Here is a 17208-nt window from a genome sequence, read left to right on the forward strand (position 1 = left end):
TGCTAGGGTCCTGTTATATCTCTTCACTTCTTCTGATCTCTGGAGATGGTCAGGTTTTCAATTTTGAAAATGTCTTGGAGGTGGCCTCTGCAAATCTCTACAAATGCATAAGCTGAGACATCCCAACTGTAAATCACTTGGCCAATGCCTCATAGCCACTTAGGACAAGAGACAGGGTGGCTCTTGGGTCTCTGGCCTCTCATCAACTGGGCAAGCAGTTTTGAAAGTTTGCCCTAGAAGACTCTTGATGACTTTCATTCTGTTTCCAGTAAATTCTGTGCTGATTCTTAGCATGAGGAGAGGAAATGAAGAGGGTAGTGTAGAAATGTAAATAAAAAGAAAGGTTAGAATGACATCTAATATATAATTACAGTATCCATGGTAGTGTCCTTAACTGCTTTTGCAATAGGATTCCTAGACTGTACCCAGGAAAGAATGGTACCCTGAGGGTAGTAGAAGGGCCACAGGCTCTGACATGGCCCTAAAACCCCTGAGTGTTTGGAAAAACATTTCTAGGCCAATTGCCTCAACTTCTTCACAGAAACATGAAAGCTGGGGGTGAAAACACCTAAAATGGCATTAAGAGTCAGTTCCTTGTCAGAGCAGGCATCTCAGACATTCAGAGTTTACTAAGGGTTTGTATTCAGGGTTTGTATGCTATTGTGAGGACTGGAGGGCAAGACAGAGGTAGGAGTTCTGGAGTATACCTATAACATTCCTGTAGCATTTAGTTAAAAAAGCAGAAAACAAGTTTCATATACTGTTCCAAACCCATCTGTGCAAGGATTTTCTTTGTGTAAAGGTCCCCTTTCAACTCCCTGACCAGTAGCATGTATTTGTCAGATTCTTGTCATTATCTAGTGAGGGTAATTTTGAGTTCAGGCATTGGACCTATGTTGGCCTAGTATATATTTTGGCTTCTCCTCTTATTTCCTTTGTGTTGTAGTAAAGTTTCCAAGCCACTCTATACCTTAGTTACTTTACCTGCATAGAAAATTTTCAATAAATTGATTAACAAAGGATTTTTACTGTCTCCCTCTTCTTTCATAAGATTCCCTGCAATCCGCACAATGTTTGGCTATAAGTCTCAGCTTCTGCTCTGATACCCTGTAGGGTAGAGTCTTTCAGAGGCCCTCTGTGGTAGGCTCCTGTCCTGTTCCATGTTTTCTCACTCTTCTGATGTCCATCCTCTTTGCCCTGGAGAGGGCAGGAGCTCCACAAGGAGAGCAACAGAACCAAAATATCTGGACACAGGGGTCTTTTCTGAGACTGATACTCCAACAAGGACCATTCATGGAGATAACCTAGAACCCCTGCACAGATGTAGCCCATGGCAGTTCAGTGTCTAAGTGGGTTCCATAGTAACAGGGACAGGGACTGTTTCTGACAGGAATTGATTGGCCTGTTCTTTGATCACCTCCCCTTGAGTGGGGAGCAGCCTTACCAGGCCATAGAGGAAGACAATGCAGCCACTCCTGATGAGACCTGATAGACTAAAATCAGAAGGAAGAAGAGGAGAACCTCCCCTATCAGTGGACTTGGGGAGGGACATGGGTGGAGAAGGGGAGAAAAAGGGTGGGATTGGGAGGGGAGAAGGGAAGGAGCTACAGGGGGATACAAAGTAAATAAACTATAATTAATAAAAATAAAAAAGAATTTTTAATATAATTTTTATTTATTATAATTTATTCACGCTGTATCCAAGCTGTAGCCTCCACTCTCGCCCCCTGCCAATCCTGCCCTTTCTTCCTCCCTCATATCTCTTCCTATATCACTTCCCTAGTCCACTGATAGGTGAGGACCTCCTCCCCTTCCATCTGACCTTAGCCTATCAGGTCTCATCAGGACTGTGTTTCATAGTCTTCCTCTGTGACCTGGTAAGGCTGACCCCCTTCCCCCTTGGGAGGTGATCAAAGAGCCAGCCACTGAATTCATGTCAGAGACAGTACCTGTTCCTCTTACTAGGGACCCATTTGGAGATTGAGCTGCCATGATCTTCATCTGTGCAAGCGTTCTAGGTTATCTCCATGAATGGTCCTTGTTGGAGTATCAGTCTCAGAAAAGACCCCTGGGACCAGATTTTCACTTCCGTTCTTCTCCTTGTGGAACTCCAGACCCTTCCAGGTCTTTCTATCTCCCACTTCTTTCATAAGATTCCCTGCACTCTGCCCAAAGTTTGTCTATGAGACTCAGCATCCCTTTAATACCCTGCTAGGTATATTCTTCTTTAGTGAGGAATCCCAGAAGCAGAAAGACACACATGGTATCACTTATAAGTGGATATTAGAAATATAATATAGGATAATGATACTAAAATCTGTACACCTAAAGAAGCCAAGCAAGAAGGAAGACACTGGGTAAGATGCTCAATCCTCATTCAGGAAGGCAAATAGGATAGACATCGGATGAATGTGAGAACAAGGAACAAGACAGGAGTCTACCACAGAGCGCCTCTGAAAGATTCTACCCAGCATGGTATTAAAGCATATGCTGAGACTCAAATAGGATTTTTAAAAGAGAAAACATGAGGAAGAGAGGCATAGACAGAGGAGGGATAGAGACAGTGAGTGAGAAAATGAAAGAGAGAGAGAGAGAGGTGTAGGGAAACTGGTAACAGAACAATCACTCTGGTGCATAATGGAAATTCCTTGACTGCTAACACAAGGAGTAGAGGGCTGTGAGTGACTGAAGAGAAGTGGGTATATGTTGGATTTCTGCATTGAATTAAACATGTATTCAACATTTAACAAAGATAAGAAACAAGCACACTAAATAATTATGCCCCTGGTAAAAATTATGGCCATAGCATGAAGCAAGTGGAATATTTGGTAGATAATCCAGTCAAAGAAGGATTTGAAGAAAAGTGGAGAGCCACTGCAGAGAAATACCAAGGAAAAAAAAACCATAGTGAAAATGGCCATTGGTGCTAAGTACCTCAAGGAAATAGGTGTTTCTGGAAAGTGAGGCAGAAAGGGGCCAGAGGTGAGGATAACAGAAGATGCCCTCCCACTGGAATGTGAGAATCAGTCTGCCAACAGAGACCACGGAAAGCATTGGTTTTGAAGTAAAATACAGCAACACAAATCGTACTAACAGTGGCTACCCTCTCTTAGTCTTGATTCTTGTCAAGTACAGTCATGAAGGAGGTAGTATTTTGTGCCCTTTTCATGTATCAGTTCACTTATGAGCTAGGTCCTGTCATGATTCTACCTTACATGTGAAACACAGATAGGTGGAGAAACTTGTCCAAAACCATATAGATGAAATCAAAGTGTTAGAGCCAAGGTACAGTTACTCCTGTCTAGTACAAAAGCCTGATTATCTCTGTATGTGTGCACACATGTATGAGAGAGAGAGAGAGAGAGAGAGAGAGAGAGAGAGAGAGAGGAAATACAGAGAGAGATGGGCATGTGGGCTTGTCTTTCCTAGTGCTTCTTTTTTGATAACCCTTCACATGTGCCCACAATCTAAGGAAACACCAAACTATTGTCTCACTTAATATCTAGGGTGATATTTAGAACAACCTCTGGAAGAACAGTTTGTTATTTCCTAGTTTACAAAGTTAATCATCTCTATTATGCAGGTGGGAAAGATAAGGCCTGAAGTACTTTCCGACATACAAAGCTGTGATCAAAGTCTTCTAGTACCCAAGTCTGGTATTCCTCCTACTGTAATCAGTGTTGCTTGCTACTACAAAGCCCTCTTCTGGTTCTGCTTACAACTCCACATCTGTGTGCGAAAGAGCATGAGTAAAACATAGCAGAAGCATTGGTATCATCTGAGATGCGGACTTTGCTCTAGTCCTTAGTCATGTGACTTTGTGCAAAACTCCCAGTCTCCACATCGTTGATATGGGAGATGATAAGAACACAGCTACTATGCCATAGGGTTATCATGAAAGTCACATGAGATTGTGTGTATGTCTTGCATGGTTCCTGGCATGATGCCTTCTCTGTGTAAGAGTACTGTTACTACCATTATGCAGAAGGTGAAGATGTAGTACTGTGAAAAATTAGAATTCTGGTTTGAATTCTGAATGTCTGAAGTCTCAGGACCACTGAGTTTAACTTTTCTTTATACAGACAGAACATTATGCCTGGAGGAGGAGGAATTGGTCCAAGGTGGTATTGAGCAGTGAGAATGGCTGTCTGCCTTCTGACCCCAGAACCGTGTTTTCTGCAATTCCCTTCTTCCCCTGGGCCCTTTGTTTTAATTCTGCTTGTCCAGCCCCACCCAACCCTACTAAGCCTTTTCCTCTGAGACTCTGTTCCCACCATGGATGCTGGCGCTTCCATGCAGTACCCAGGCTCCTTTGGCATTCCTTTCATAGAGCAGAATCCAGAGAGGTGAAGGTGGGCCTGAGGCAAGCGTCTGAATGTGTGGGAATGAGCCCCCACACACACCCTAGGAATCAAGCCTGGCTGCTTCTGGCATGTTCACTGAGGACCCCTTGGCAGCCAGCCATCATTAAAGGAGGCAAGGCAGCCAAGACAAGACGGAGGCTAATTACCTTGAGTAATAGGAAATTGGAAGGCACTTACGAAAAGAGTGTCTAGGCCCCTAGCCAGGTAAAGACAGAGACTACAGATGGCTAGCCTGGCTTCAGCCATTGGCCCACTTGGACTCTCTCACTCAAGATCACCCTTGGACTTCAACTTCTTAAGAGATTAGAAGCTGGTCCCACTGTTGGGCCTTTGGGGACCCTTTCCCTTTTCTTTCATTGTTTGTTTTCATTGAAAGCAAAACAAATGAAACAAACAAGGAAATTCAATTTAAATGGGGCATAGTTGCTGATGTTTCTGGTTTGTACACCAGGGTGAGCTTAGGACGGAAAATCAGCCTTGACTTTCATTCCTCCAGTTGGTCTCACCCTGAAGCACTGTGTAAAATTACATGGACAGAGGAGCTGCAAAAGCAATTTGCCTTTCTAGGTAGGGCAAAGAAAGGGAGTTCAGATGAGAAGGGGCAGAGTCAAAACTTCAAATAAGAAATAGATGCACTCAGATAAAGAAAAGCTTAAGAGAATAACAAATGGGAAGGCAAATGATAGGCACAGACAGACATCTATATAGAAAATAACCAGAAAAAGTTTATAAGACAAAGAGATTCTAATAAGAGAACAGAGAAGCCCACCGTGGAACAAAAAGAAAAGTGATAGAAGCACGTAATTGGAAAGGGCAGGAGCCTTAGGACAGAGGATGAGACTAGATCCCATGGCAAACGGAGAAGTCTCAAGCTGTAGTGATTCTAATGTGCCCTTTTTAAATAAAGTTTCTGCAATTTCAGAGCAGGTAGAGCATGTGGAGTTTCAGCCCAGCAGACACAGAGGGAGTTGGGCATGAGTGCAGGCTCTTTGGTAGGTATAATGGTTATGTCTCTTCTTTCCTGTCAGTTGAGAGGATGGAGGATGGAGGACTTAATGTCTGACTGTCCTTTCAGTGAAAACTCGACTGTGAGCCTTTCCTCCTCTGAATCTGTCTCTTCCTAATCCCCATCTATCCCAGAGAACTCCTTTCAGGGCTGGTAGGACCCTACCTTGCTTCATGGAAACCAACTCCTCCAGAATTATTCTTGGAAGAAAAAAAAAAAAACAAAAAACAAAAAACAAACAAAAAAAACCAAAACCAAAAACAAAACAAAACAAAACAAAACAAAAAAAAAACAAACAAACTAAAATGAAGGATTGAGATCAAAATGGACAGGAGAAACTCGTTGACTCTCCCTGCCAGTCTCCTATGCACCAGGCATTTTGGCAAATTCTGTTCTAGTATTTTTTAATTATTATTAATGAAGTTCTCTGTTCCCAAAACGTGTAAGACAGGAGTTTCTACCCACCCCTTTTCTACAGGAAGAACTTGTCACTTAGAAGAGTAAAAGATCAGTTGTCTAGGATCAGTTTCTGAGCACACAGGGACAGAATCAGGATTCACACCCAGGCTAGCCTGTCCCCAAAGCTTGTGCTCTTTCTGCTGCCACATGCAGTGTTTTTGGCTCAGAAGGAAGAAAACAAATTTTGCCAAGGCATGAGCAAGCAGAAAATGAGAAACCCCAAGAACAGACTTGGGAGCTATTTTAAAACTTAAGACCAAGTGGTCAGACTTCACGGGAGGAGAGCCGCCAGTGGGGTGGGAGACTGTTCCAAACAACACCAGGCTCCCCATCAGAGGAGGCCAGGTCCCAGGGCCATTAACTAAATCTCCATCAGAAAGAAAGAGATGTAGCAAAGGGGTGTCCAAGGAAAGACAAAATCATGACAAATACATTTCTAAAGCAGAGAAAGGGAGGTGACCATACCTCAAGAGTCAGGAGGCAGAGATGATGCCAGACACTTGGACAAAGAAACAATGAGGGAAAGTATTTACCATATAAAATATGGTAGCTGATTCATCAGCTCTCAGCATTAATTGCATTGGGGGAATGTATAAACACATATGTCTCGTTTTTTTGTTTGTTTGTTTGTTTTTACATAATGGGGTTGTAGACTTTACCTAAGCTAAAGCCAAGTTGTTACAATACCACCAAAAGACTGGACTTATCCTTCTGATTTAATGGATAAGAGCATCAGGTAAGGTGCTGATCTGTTTGCTAGATACTTACTCATCCGACCCATCAATCTGAGCACAGATGAGAGGCAAGGGAAATTCATGACTGCCATAATCCAGTAGCAAGAGCAACAGAGATAACAGTTAGTGCATGTTATACTCTAGCTAGGGGCTCACACCAAGTAGCCTGGAGGAACAGACAGTCAGAAGCACGGGTACATAGATGGAAAGACAGACAGAGAGAGAGTGGGAAAGTCTCAGGAAGGCATGTGCATTCTCAAAGAGAAGAAGCCATAGGCACAGAGAATGAACACCAATAAAGAGGAAGGTCTAGATTTGAACCAGATCTATTTGTCTCTCATGTATGCCCTTAAGGAGGGGCAGAGATATCAGAAGCCAGGCATCAGGAAATGTTCTATCATTTTCAATAGAATTACAGGTTTTAGTGTCAGAGAGGATCTCACAGCTTCTACTTTAGCTGTGTGCTTGCAGCATTGCATGGGTGCAGTGACCCTGGAGCCCAGAATCCAGTGCTCACTGACTCTGGGGTGATAGAGTTGTGTTCTCCAAGTCCATATTCCAGTCCTAGTATTCATCATCAAGACTGTGGCAATTCCTCAAGGCCCCAAGTACATCACACTTTCCTGCATACATTACAGAGAGATATCTATCTCTCTGTACTACAGAACCCCTATTTCTATAGCATTGACTGACCCTACATGATTGAAGATAAAATTTGAATTATGACAGCTCTGAGATTATACAGTCAGGGTACAGGATCCAATTCTAAGTTCATAATGATATACTTGATATATTTGTAGGGCAACATAATTAAGGTTATACAACTAAATATATCAAACTCAATATCTATATCTCTATCTCTGTCTCCTCTCTGTTAGGCTGTGAGTCATCTGAGGACACGGCCCTTTGTATCAGCTACATGCACACCTGAGAAGGCCTTCGTACAGTATGAAGGCGTGAAAAAAGATCCTTAGAAAATGTAGGAGTGAAACGAGAATTCCATGTGAAAGTATATAAACATGGATGAATTATATGAATAGATGAGTGGGAGAAGAGACAGAAAGAGATAAGTGCAGGATAGATAGATGGCTGAGTAGATGAGTGATTTAAGGGATGAATAAATAAATGACTCAAATAAAAGAATTATTTGACAAATTGTTGAAAAGCTTAACATCTCACCAATTACAACTTTTGAGTGTAATAAGGGAGGTGACCTATGATTTCATCATTAAGAATATGATAAGCTGGTCTCTAGAGCTCTTTATTATTATTTATGATGGCTGACTACAGATGTGGTCAACACTCTTTGAGGTTGGAAACAAATGAAAAATTAACCTCCTGTTCCCTCTGATGTTACCAAATGAAGCTGTGAGTGATTCCTAGAGGTTTGGATAAAATGAGTCCAGTAAATTCTAACATACAGTAGATATATATTACTGTATATATGTATAAAGTTATATACACAGAGACATAAAAATAGACACACATTCATATATGCCTATCAAAGAAGATGCATTCATGAGCTGTATATATCTGTATAACTTAACATGTGCATATACACACATATACATACCTCAGAGACATTATGAAAAACAGAAAAGAGGCTAAAGTAGGCAAGGATTGCCATGACAGCTCTCTGTAATAACCTGTGACCCCGAATAACCTTTTGTCCTTCTCTTGGTTGCAGATTATTCATCAGTAGGAAGAACAGAATAGAATTTAGTGTCTGGACTCTATGGAACCTATAGGACTCACCTTGTGCAGCTAACTGTGGTCCTACATTCTAAACAGAAACTTCTAAATCTCAGTCCCAAAGTCACGCACAGACAGGCTAAGAAACATTGGGCTGCTCTGAAAAGAGTTACTCCTATTATCTTTTCCAGGTTTAAACCCATCCTCATTGCTTCATACTTCCCAAAAACCCATCACCTCTTACTTGTAAAGACCATCTGGCTCCAGACACTTGAAGATCACCGAGTAGACACTGAGTTCAGGGACCTCTCCATGGCTTCGACCAGCTGCTACACAAGATGTGCCCAGGCCAGAGAGCAAGTCATCAGCAAAGCTCAGGAACTCTCCTGAAAGGAGATAAAACAAACAAACAAACAAACAAATCAGCTCTTTAGTGCAAGCCTTGGTTAAAAGCATTATCAGGGGAAAAGGCAGATCTGAAAATACCACAAATTAGCATCTATAATGCCTAGTCTCTATATAATTGCTTTATTGCTTTTTTTTTAAAGATGGATTTGTCCATGTAGCCAAGGTTGGCTTTGTGCTCATTATTCGCCTTCTTCAGTCTACCACCCACTTGTAGGGATTATAGCTGCGAGCCACCATACCAGGCACACGATGACCATTGAGATTCATGTCTGAATTATTCCACCTGTGAGATAAGAACACTAACATGGAACCTTGTGGGACATGGCAAAGCTAAACTGAAGTACATTGTTCTATAACAAAATGCATGTAAAGACAAAGTTGTCTTTTGGCATAGAGTAATCATTTTATTACAGTCACTGCCATTTTCTTCTGACTCCATGATCAAACATTTTCTTCCTTAGAGCTGCAGGTTTTTCTTAATTGAGGAGTTAGACTTAGGATGAAAGAGTTTTCATATCACTCTTACATGCCCACGTTAAATTCATAGATTGTTACTTTGAGGTGGATGCAGATAAGCACCAGTTAGGGAAGAAGAATTCTGTGACTGATGAGCAGTATAAGCCACGGGCACAGGAGATGACAACGGAAGACATGGTAAGTAAGTCTGAGCCCCTGCACTCTATGGATTCTGAAAGCTACCTTAGCCATTGGATTTAAGGACACATATGAGCTAACTAACTGGAAAGAGAACTATACGAAAGAGATAGTAAGTAAAGCAGAAAAGAGGAGCTGAACCTCTAGAATCTAATAATTTAGTATTAGCTCTGACAGGAGCTTTAGAGATAACTAAATACTGAGCAATATAAAAATGCCTGTCAGTTTGTCAGTTGTAGCTCAATGGTGTTAAAGGATACTGTATAGACTTTAAAAATAAGTTCTTGAAAGATGGAAGGTATATAAAAGGACATTTCTGACATATTTCAAGCTAGAAAATAAAAATAGGATACACAATTTTAGAATATTATTTTGTGAAAACTTCACACACATGATTTTAAAATAGGAGAAAGAAAATAGCAAATGCTTACTAGTGTTTTCGAAGTGAGGTAATGGATACTTTTCTATATTATTTTTGCTTATCCCTACTTTTAAAGTTATCTTCAGTAAAAAATATACAGCATTTATAAAAAGAAAAATCAATAAAATTACCAAAAATAAAGTAAATGAGCTAAACAGCTTCTTAGTTTCTTTTAAATCAAAAATTGGATAATTAAGAAGCAAAACTAGGAGGTATTTTATAACGCACAGTAAGAAGTGCTATGAGTCCTCCCACCTGCTGCTGCCTTACATATATTCATATAAAAGCGTTAATTAGAGTTGCCCTAAAGAGGGTATGATGTTCTGGCCAAAAGCCATTGGTGGCCAAATAGAAAGATGCAAGACACAACTTCTCAAGTAGTTGGTCATCCCAGAATTTTTCCAAATTGTACAAAATATTGACAAGGCTCTTCATTGCCTACCCAAACCAAGTAAGAGCCTATTGTTGAAGAGAAGGCACACATTTGTCACAAGCGATGAAGAAATAAAGTTGGTAACAGATCAGGAAGCATCCCCACTACTGGCTAACCGTCATAGTACTAGAAGTTTCTCTGCAGGCTGCGTGGTAGAAAAAGTCATCAGTAGCCTTACCTTGTGAAGTACAATAACAACTGCAGGACAATTTATATCCATAGGTATAATAGTGGTACAGATATTATTGAGGTAACAACCTGCTTTCTGTTTGAATTTAACACCTACTTCATAGAAGAAAATACATGCCTGATATTGTAAATATGGACAAGAGTCAAAGATTCAGGAGATCATATATCCCAGGAATGAGCTTGTTACTATTACTTTCCTAAATTGACACTGTATCAAAGTGCCCTCTAAATTTCCATTTCTATATTCAAAGACTGGAACAGCTTTAAGATATTGTTGGGGAAGTTTCTTTGTGCAGTGTATGGTGGTTAATGTACAAATTCACAACTGTCCAAAGTGCATAGAATAAATATCAGTGCTCAGTCACAAGTGAAATATCAGTATTATACCCCACCCCTTCAAGGCTCAGAGACCATCATGAAAGAAGAGGCAGAAAGATGCAGAAGAGGCAGAAGTTAGGAATGATTAGAGAAGTCATGTCTTCTGGGAATGGCAGGACTGCTATACTTATGAATTCACAGCAGCCTGTGGATGACTGCACAATACCTACAAAAGATCAAGCCAGTCAGCATTCCAGCTAATGTATAGGATGGCTCAGGTGCCCTCACACCTATCTGATGAAAGATTGAGTTGATGTCTTCTTGGGAAGAGGCAGTCCGTTTTCTTTAAGAGTACTACTTCTGGGAGGTCAACCATATTCCAGTGGATGGTTCTAAACCCCTGAGTAGATGGGTAGAACACACTGGACTAGGTGCGTTAGAAGTTGTGAATGAGTAGAGTTATATATTAGGTAGGAATTGGTGGAAGGAGTCGAGTGAATATGATCAAAATCTTTGAATGTAGAATGAAATGCTCAAAAAGTAATAAAACTATATTTAATAGTCCCCCCAGCTATGACACCTACTAACTACAGCAATGACCAGCACAATAACCCTCAGGATGCAGTGGTGGCACACCATGAATACTTCAGTAGTACCCAACAGTTCTCAACTGGCATTAGATCTCCTGAACAAGAGGGACGTGAAATGGTACTGGAAATCTAGCCAACTTCCCAGGACCAATACAGTCGTGGGTATTAGGATAACTTACAGCTGCCACTTTACTAAACTAGCACAATCCCTAACTATCCTCTAAATATTTGTCCTTATGCCCACAGATAAATTTAGTCCTCATCCCCCATCAAGAAAACTTTTTTTTATGAAAGACCATTAAAGAAAACTACAGCTGATGAAAACACAGCTCTGCGGGCCCAGTCTCAGTAGATGCCTCTACTATGACTGAGGGAACACCGATGAAGAGGGAGAAGAAAGCTTCTAAAAGCTAGAGGGTCAAGGAGTTTGCTGTGGTCCATCTCATAATAACATCAGAAGCTACACCCATAAAGTCTCACCAGCCCAACACCACGTAGAAAGCACAGTGAAGAGTATAGAAAGAAATAAAGATGTCAAGAAGCAGAGGCTTGCTGACCATGGAGAGGTAAATGAAGCTTTTATCTACTGTAGCTTTAGACATATCACATTTCCACTTTAGAACTCTTATATTGACCTTTTTGATAGCACAATCATAAACCACATTTCTATAGGTATCAAAGCAGAACTGTACATGGGATTACAAATTAGAAAGAAAAGAGAAAAAAATGGTTAGAGCGAGGGTATTGTTTAATTTGGTCTCAGGATTGCAAATCTGGCTGTTTGTACTTGTTTTCATACAGCATGGTTCAATGTCTGTCTGCTTTTCAATTTATTTCCAGATAACCATTGAAGAAATTGGCTCTTCATGAGGGAATTCAGTATGCTTGTAATGAATATTATTTAGCTGCCTGGAAGCCAAAAGATGCTGGCATTTATTTTCAAATGGGACAAAGCTTTCCAGATATTTCCATGAATCTCAGAATCATTTGGGCCATGGAATAAGCCTTATAAGCATGTCAGGTCAATCAGCACAGTTCTAACTTTTTTTTTCTTTTTTCTTTTTGTAGCTCCAAGGATTATAAGTAAAGTTCAAGTGGAAAAACCCGGATGACCTGGTGTAAGCAATTCATAACATGGACACTACAGAAATACATAGTATCAGGCTGTCATTGGGATTACAAGCAAATAATGACTGAAGAGACTTAAGAGGAGGGGAACTGATTCTTATTATATAATTTACTCCCCCCCCCCAATCCTTAATGCAACTAACAAGTCGGATGTCATCCTGCCACAATGAAGTCTCTGTTAAAACTGCAAAAAAAAAAAAATAAAAAATAAAAAATAAAATAAAAGAGGGCTAAGACTTGAACTTCTAAACCTCTAATGCTGAAGCCCCATCTGTTATACTATGCTGCCTCCTGCAGAGGATTCTAAGGGGATACTGTTCTAAAGCTGGTTTTCTCAAAGATATTCAATTTACAGTTGAGTTCATGCCACCCTCTTAGTGCTATGGGCTTGTGGAATGCGACAATAAAAGAAATGGTCCCTGACCTTCTACAGCTTGTAATCTGACAACAGGAAGGGTTGTTAAATATAAGAACAGACCCATAAAGTAAATCGTAAGATTGCTTTTCTTGGCTCTCCACCTTACACTGCAGTGTAACAAATGTGGAGACAGGTGAATGAATGACCCTTCTGTATCTTTCCTTACCTAGTGGAGGCAGTCCTAGAAAGACCTCAGGAGATTTCTCTATGCACAAATGCAGATCAGAGCTATTCATCCACATGTATTGTGGTTCTGCCACATACAATAGTATGAATCGGGCTGTACCACAATGTACTAAGTACTAATGCAATGCAGTGGATAAGAGTCCAGGCTCCAAATTGACTCTACAGGGGACTAAACCATCCATTATAACACCCTTTCTTACTGCTTGCTTTTGAGAAGATCCTTACCTACGTGCATCTTCCTTTTTTAATGTGGAAAAATATAATGGTAGAAAATGTGGTACTGCAAATATGTAAAATGTCACATATAAATTACTCATCAAAATGCCCTGGCAAGCAGGAAAAGCTCAAAAATAGCTACCACTGTGGTTTTTGTTTTTATTTGTTGTTGTCACCACAGCAGTGCAGAGAAGAGGAGTGTTTTGGAAATTATTTGGCCGGCAGGGTGCTACGGTGCATGCCTGCAGGCCCAGCACTCGGAGGCAGAGGCAGGAGGATCTCCGTGAGTTCGAGGCCAGCCTGATCTACAAAGCAAGTCCAGGACAGCCAAGGCTACACAGAGAAACCCTGTCTCAAAAAACCAAACCAAAACAAAACAAAAGAAAGAAATTGTTTTGCTCGTGCTTTTCCACTCACTAGAAACAGAGTGAAGTGAATTGGAATGAAATTTTGCTTTCTTCACTCCTTTACGATATAATTCAATTTTTGTTGGGCAGCCTGGCACACAGAAGTTAAGAGTGTTTGAGGTTGTCACTACACAGCTTCTTCAGTTTCTGACTTCTTCATATGATGTGAACGCTGCATGAATTTCCTGGGCATTCGCTAAGTATTAGGCTCTGTGTCGAGTCTCGGAGTCTACCTTGCCATGATCCTAAAACCTGCAATTTCTGAGAAAGATATAAAGTACACAACAGACAAGAATTTGAATTGGTCTCTGGTGTAATATTTTCTATTGATGCTTTGCAAATTACAATAAGTGGAACCCAGGATGAGGGCTGAATACTGGGGGACCTACCATTGGCCTCCTCTGTACCCACATTTGCTTTCAACCATATCAGCAGCCCATGCATGATTCAATTTTTTATTTGATATTTATTTTATTTTAGTTATCTGTATGTATGTGTTTGGGTTTGTGGACATGAGCACATCTGTCTGCCGAGGACAGAGGCAACTGGATCTCCCTGGATTCAATTCAGGTGGCTGTGAGCAATCCTCATGAGTCCTCCAAAAGAGCAATATGTGCTCTTAACCACTGAATGATCTCTTCAGCCCCACTTAGTTTTAATTTAAAAATGCAAAACTGAATATAAAAATTTGATTTAAATGGTTTATTTCTTTTTTTTTTCAAACAGAAAAAAGTTGTGTGTGTGTTATTGTCATGACATTATGTCAGGTTCATGGAAGACTAAGGACAACTTTTTTTGAGTCATTCTTTATTCTACTTTTAGATGGGTTCCAGGAATTTTACTCAGATCACCAAGCTTGTGTGACAAGGGTTTTATCCACCAGGCCATCTTGCCTAACCTGGCTTAAAAGTTTTATGGTTTAACATGCTTGAATCCCTAATCATTTTGTCATTGAAAAACAGTTGCTCAGGAATACTTATGCCGAGTCAAGCATTTACTCAGGGGCCAGAACCAAATGAAGCTCTTTTTCAAATGAGCCCTTGTACCTTCCATGTGGCCACCCTACCTGGACACCATGGTCCGCTCCTTTTGGCATGATGTCATATCTCCGGGTACAGACCTTTGAGATCCTAAGCTGCAGCCACTGCCTCAGCCAACCCTGTCCAAGTCTTAACATTCTTTTCTCCTTTGTTGTTGTTTTTCTTCCCTTGAAAACAGATAGGGAGTTGGGGGTTGTTGTAAAGGAATGTGCCTGTTCCCCATTACAGTTCTTCTGGGGCTGCAACCCGAGTGGGCTGGGGCCAGACCCCCACACATTTCTTTATCCACTCACACTCCGTTTATGTTCCACAGAGAAGGTTAAGAATGATTCTGTTGCAGCTTCAGCTTGAATCAACAAAGCACTGGGCCCCACCCCCTGCTCCAATTTTCTCCCTCCCCCTCCTTTCAGCACCCCCTCAACCTTCCTACTTGCTTTTCCTCTCCTGTTCCTCACCCTCTCCTTTCTGATTGGCTTGAGGTCACAGTCAAAGCTGGCCACAGGAGCAAATTGAAAACAGGCTGGGAGAAAAGCAAGCAGAGAAATCCAAAATGGAAGGGGAGCTCAGGTGGGGAGAAAGGTCTCAGTGTCCGGACTCCACAAATTTCAGAAAAAAACAGGGGAACTTCCTGCCTCTCCAGGGCTGACCTCTCTGTAACCTGCAAATATACCCTCTGCCAAGACGCCAAGAAGGTTCTTCTTCCCTCCCCACACTTTCCTGCCTTTTTACTTGGACCAATGCAGACATGCATTCTGAGAATTTATCAGTAAGAAAATATACTTCAGGGGCTCACACCTATCAGCTGCAGCTGCTTCGTCTCTTCTGAGACATAATGCTGTTTTAAATCAGAGGGACGCGACGTAATGATCCTTACCTTTATTGTGGTAACAGTATGAGGTAAAGAAACCAAGATGGGTGGAAGGGCAAATGAGGTCTGGTTTTGAAGCCAGGCTCAACACTTATGAACTACACTCTAAGGGGCTGCTTTTTCATCGGCAAAGGAGATGAGCATATGTAGTTCACAGAATCAGGCAAGAAGTAAATGATATAATAGTGTATGTAATGTATTTTTAATTTAATATTATTAATTACACTTTATTCACTTTGTATCCCCCAAGAAGCCCCTTCCTCCTCCCCTCCCAGTCCCACCCTCCCTCCCCCTTCTTCATGCCTGCCCCTCTCCAAGTCCACTGATAAGGGAGGACCTCCTCTCCTTCCTTCTGATCTTAGTCTATCAGATCACATCAGGAGTGGCTGCATTGTCATCTTCTGTGGCCTGGTAAGGCTGCTCTCCCCTCAGGGGGAGGTGATCAAAGAGCAGGCCAATCAGATTATGTCAGAGGAAGTCCCTCTTGCCATTACTATGGAACCCACTTGGACACTGAACTGTCATAGGCTACATCTGTTCAGGGGTTCTAGGTTATCTCCAGGCCTGGTGCTTGGTTGGAGTATGAGTCTCTGGGAAGAACCCTGTGTTCAAATTTTCTGGTTCTGTTGCTCTCCTTGTGAGGTCCCTGTCCTCTCCAGATCTTACTATTTCCCACTTCTTACATGAGATTCCATGCACTCTGCACAACAGTTGGCCATAAGTCTAAGCGTCTGCTTTGATAGTCTGCAGGGCAGAGCCTTTCAGAGGCCTTCTGTGGCAGGTTCCTAGGTTGTTTCCTGTTTTCTTCTTCTTCTGATGTCCATCCTCTTTGCCTTTTGGGATGGGGATTGAGCATTTTAGTCAGGGTCCTCTCTCTTTAGGTGTACAGATTTTAGTAGGTTTATCTATGTTATGTGTCTATATGAGTGATTATATACTGTGTGCGTCTTTCTGCTTCTGGGACAGCTCACTCAGGATGATCCTTTCCAGGTCCCACCATTTACCTGCAAATTTCATGATTTCCTTATTTTTCATGGCTGAGTAATAGTCCATTGTGTAGATGTACCACAATTTCTGCATCCATTCTTCAGTTGAGGGGCATCTGGGCTGTTTCCAGCTTCTGGCTATTAAAAATAAGGCTGCTATAAACATGGTTGAGCAACTGTCCTTATTTTGTACTTGAGCCTCTTTTGGGTATATGCCTAGGAGTGATATAGCTGGATCTTGAGGAAGCACTATTCCTAGTTGTCTGAGAAAGTGCCACATTGCTTTCCAGAGTGGTTGTACAAGTTTACATTCCCACCAGCAGTGGAGAAGGGTTCCCCTTTCTACACAACCTCTCCAGCATGTGTTGTTACTTGAGTTTTTGATCTTGGCCATTCTGATGGGTGTAAGATGAAATCTCAGGGTTGTTTTGATTTGCATTTCTCTAATGGCTAATGATGTTGAGCATTTCTTTAAGTGTTTCTCTGCCATTCAATATTCCTCTACAGAGAGTTCTCTGTTTAGCTCTGTCCCCATTTTTTAATTGGATTACTTGGTTTGCTGCTTTTCAGCTTCTTTAGTTCTTTAGTTCTTTATATATACTGGATATTAGCCCTCTGTCAGATATAGGGTTGGTGAAGATTCTTTCCCAATCTGTAGGCAGTTGTTTTGTTTTGGTGATGGTGTCCTTTG

At 41.3% G+C, this 17208-nt stretch overlaps 1 protein-coding gene across 4 annotated transcripts in view; it reads right to left on the reverse strand.

Annotated features, from left to right (window-relative positions):
- Astn2 (astrotactin 2) overlaps window positions 1-17208 on the reverse strand; it is a 995804-nt gene that overhangs the window by 42670 nt on the left and 935926 nt on the right. For all 4 annotated transcript variants that reach the window (XM_060381206.1, XM_060381207.1, XM_060381208.1 and 1 more), the window contains one exon: window positions 8500-8641. In XM_060381206.1, the coding sequence (XP_060237189.1) occupies window positions 8500-8641 (142 nt within the window). The remainder of the gene's footprint in view (window positions 1-8499; window positions 8642-17208) is intronic.

Source organism: Meriones unguiculatus, chromosome 3, assembly GCF_030254825.1.
Source record: "Meriones unguiculatus strain TT.TT164.6M chromosome 3, Bangor_MerUng_6.1, whole genome shotgun sequence".
Lineage (NCBI taxonomy): Eukaryota > Metazoa > Chordata > Mammalia > Rodentia > Muridae > Meriones > Meriones unguiculatus.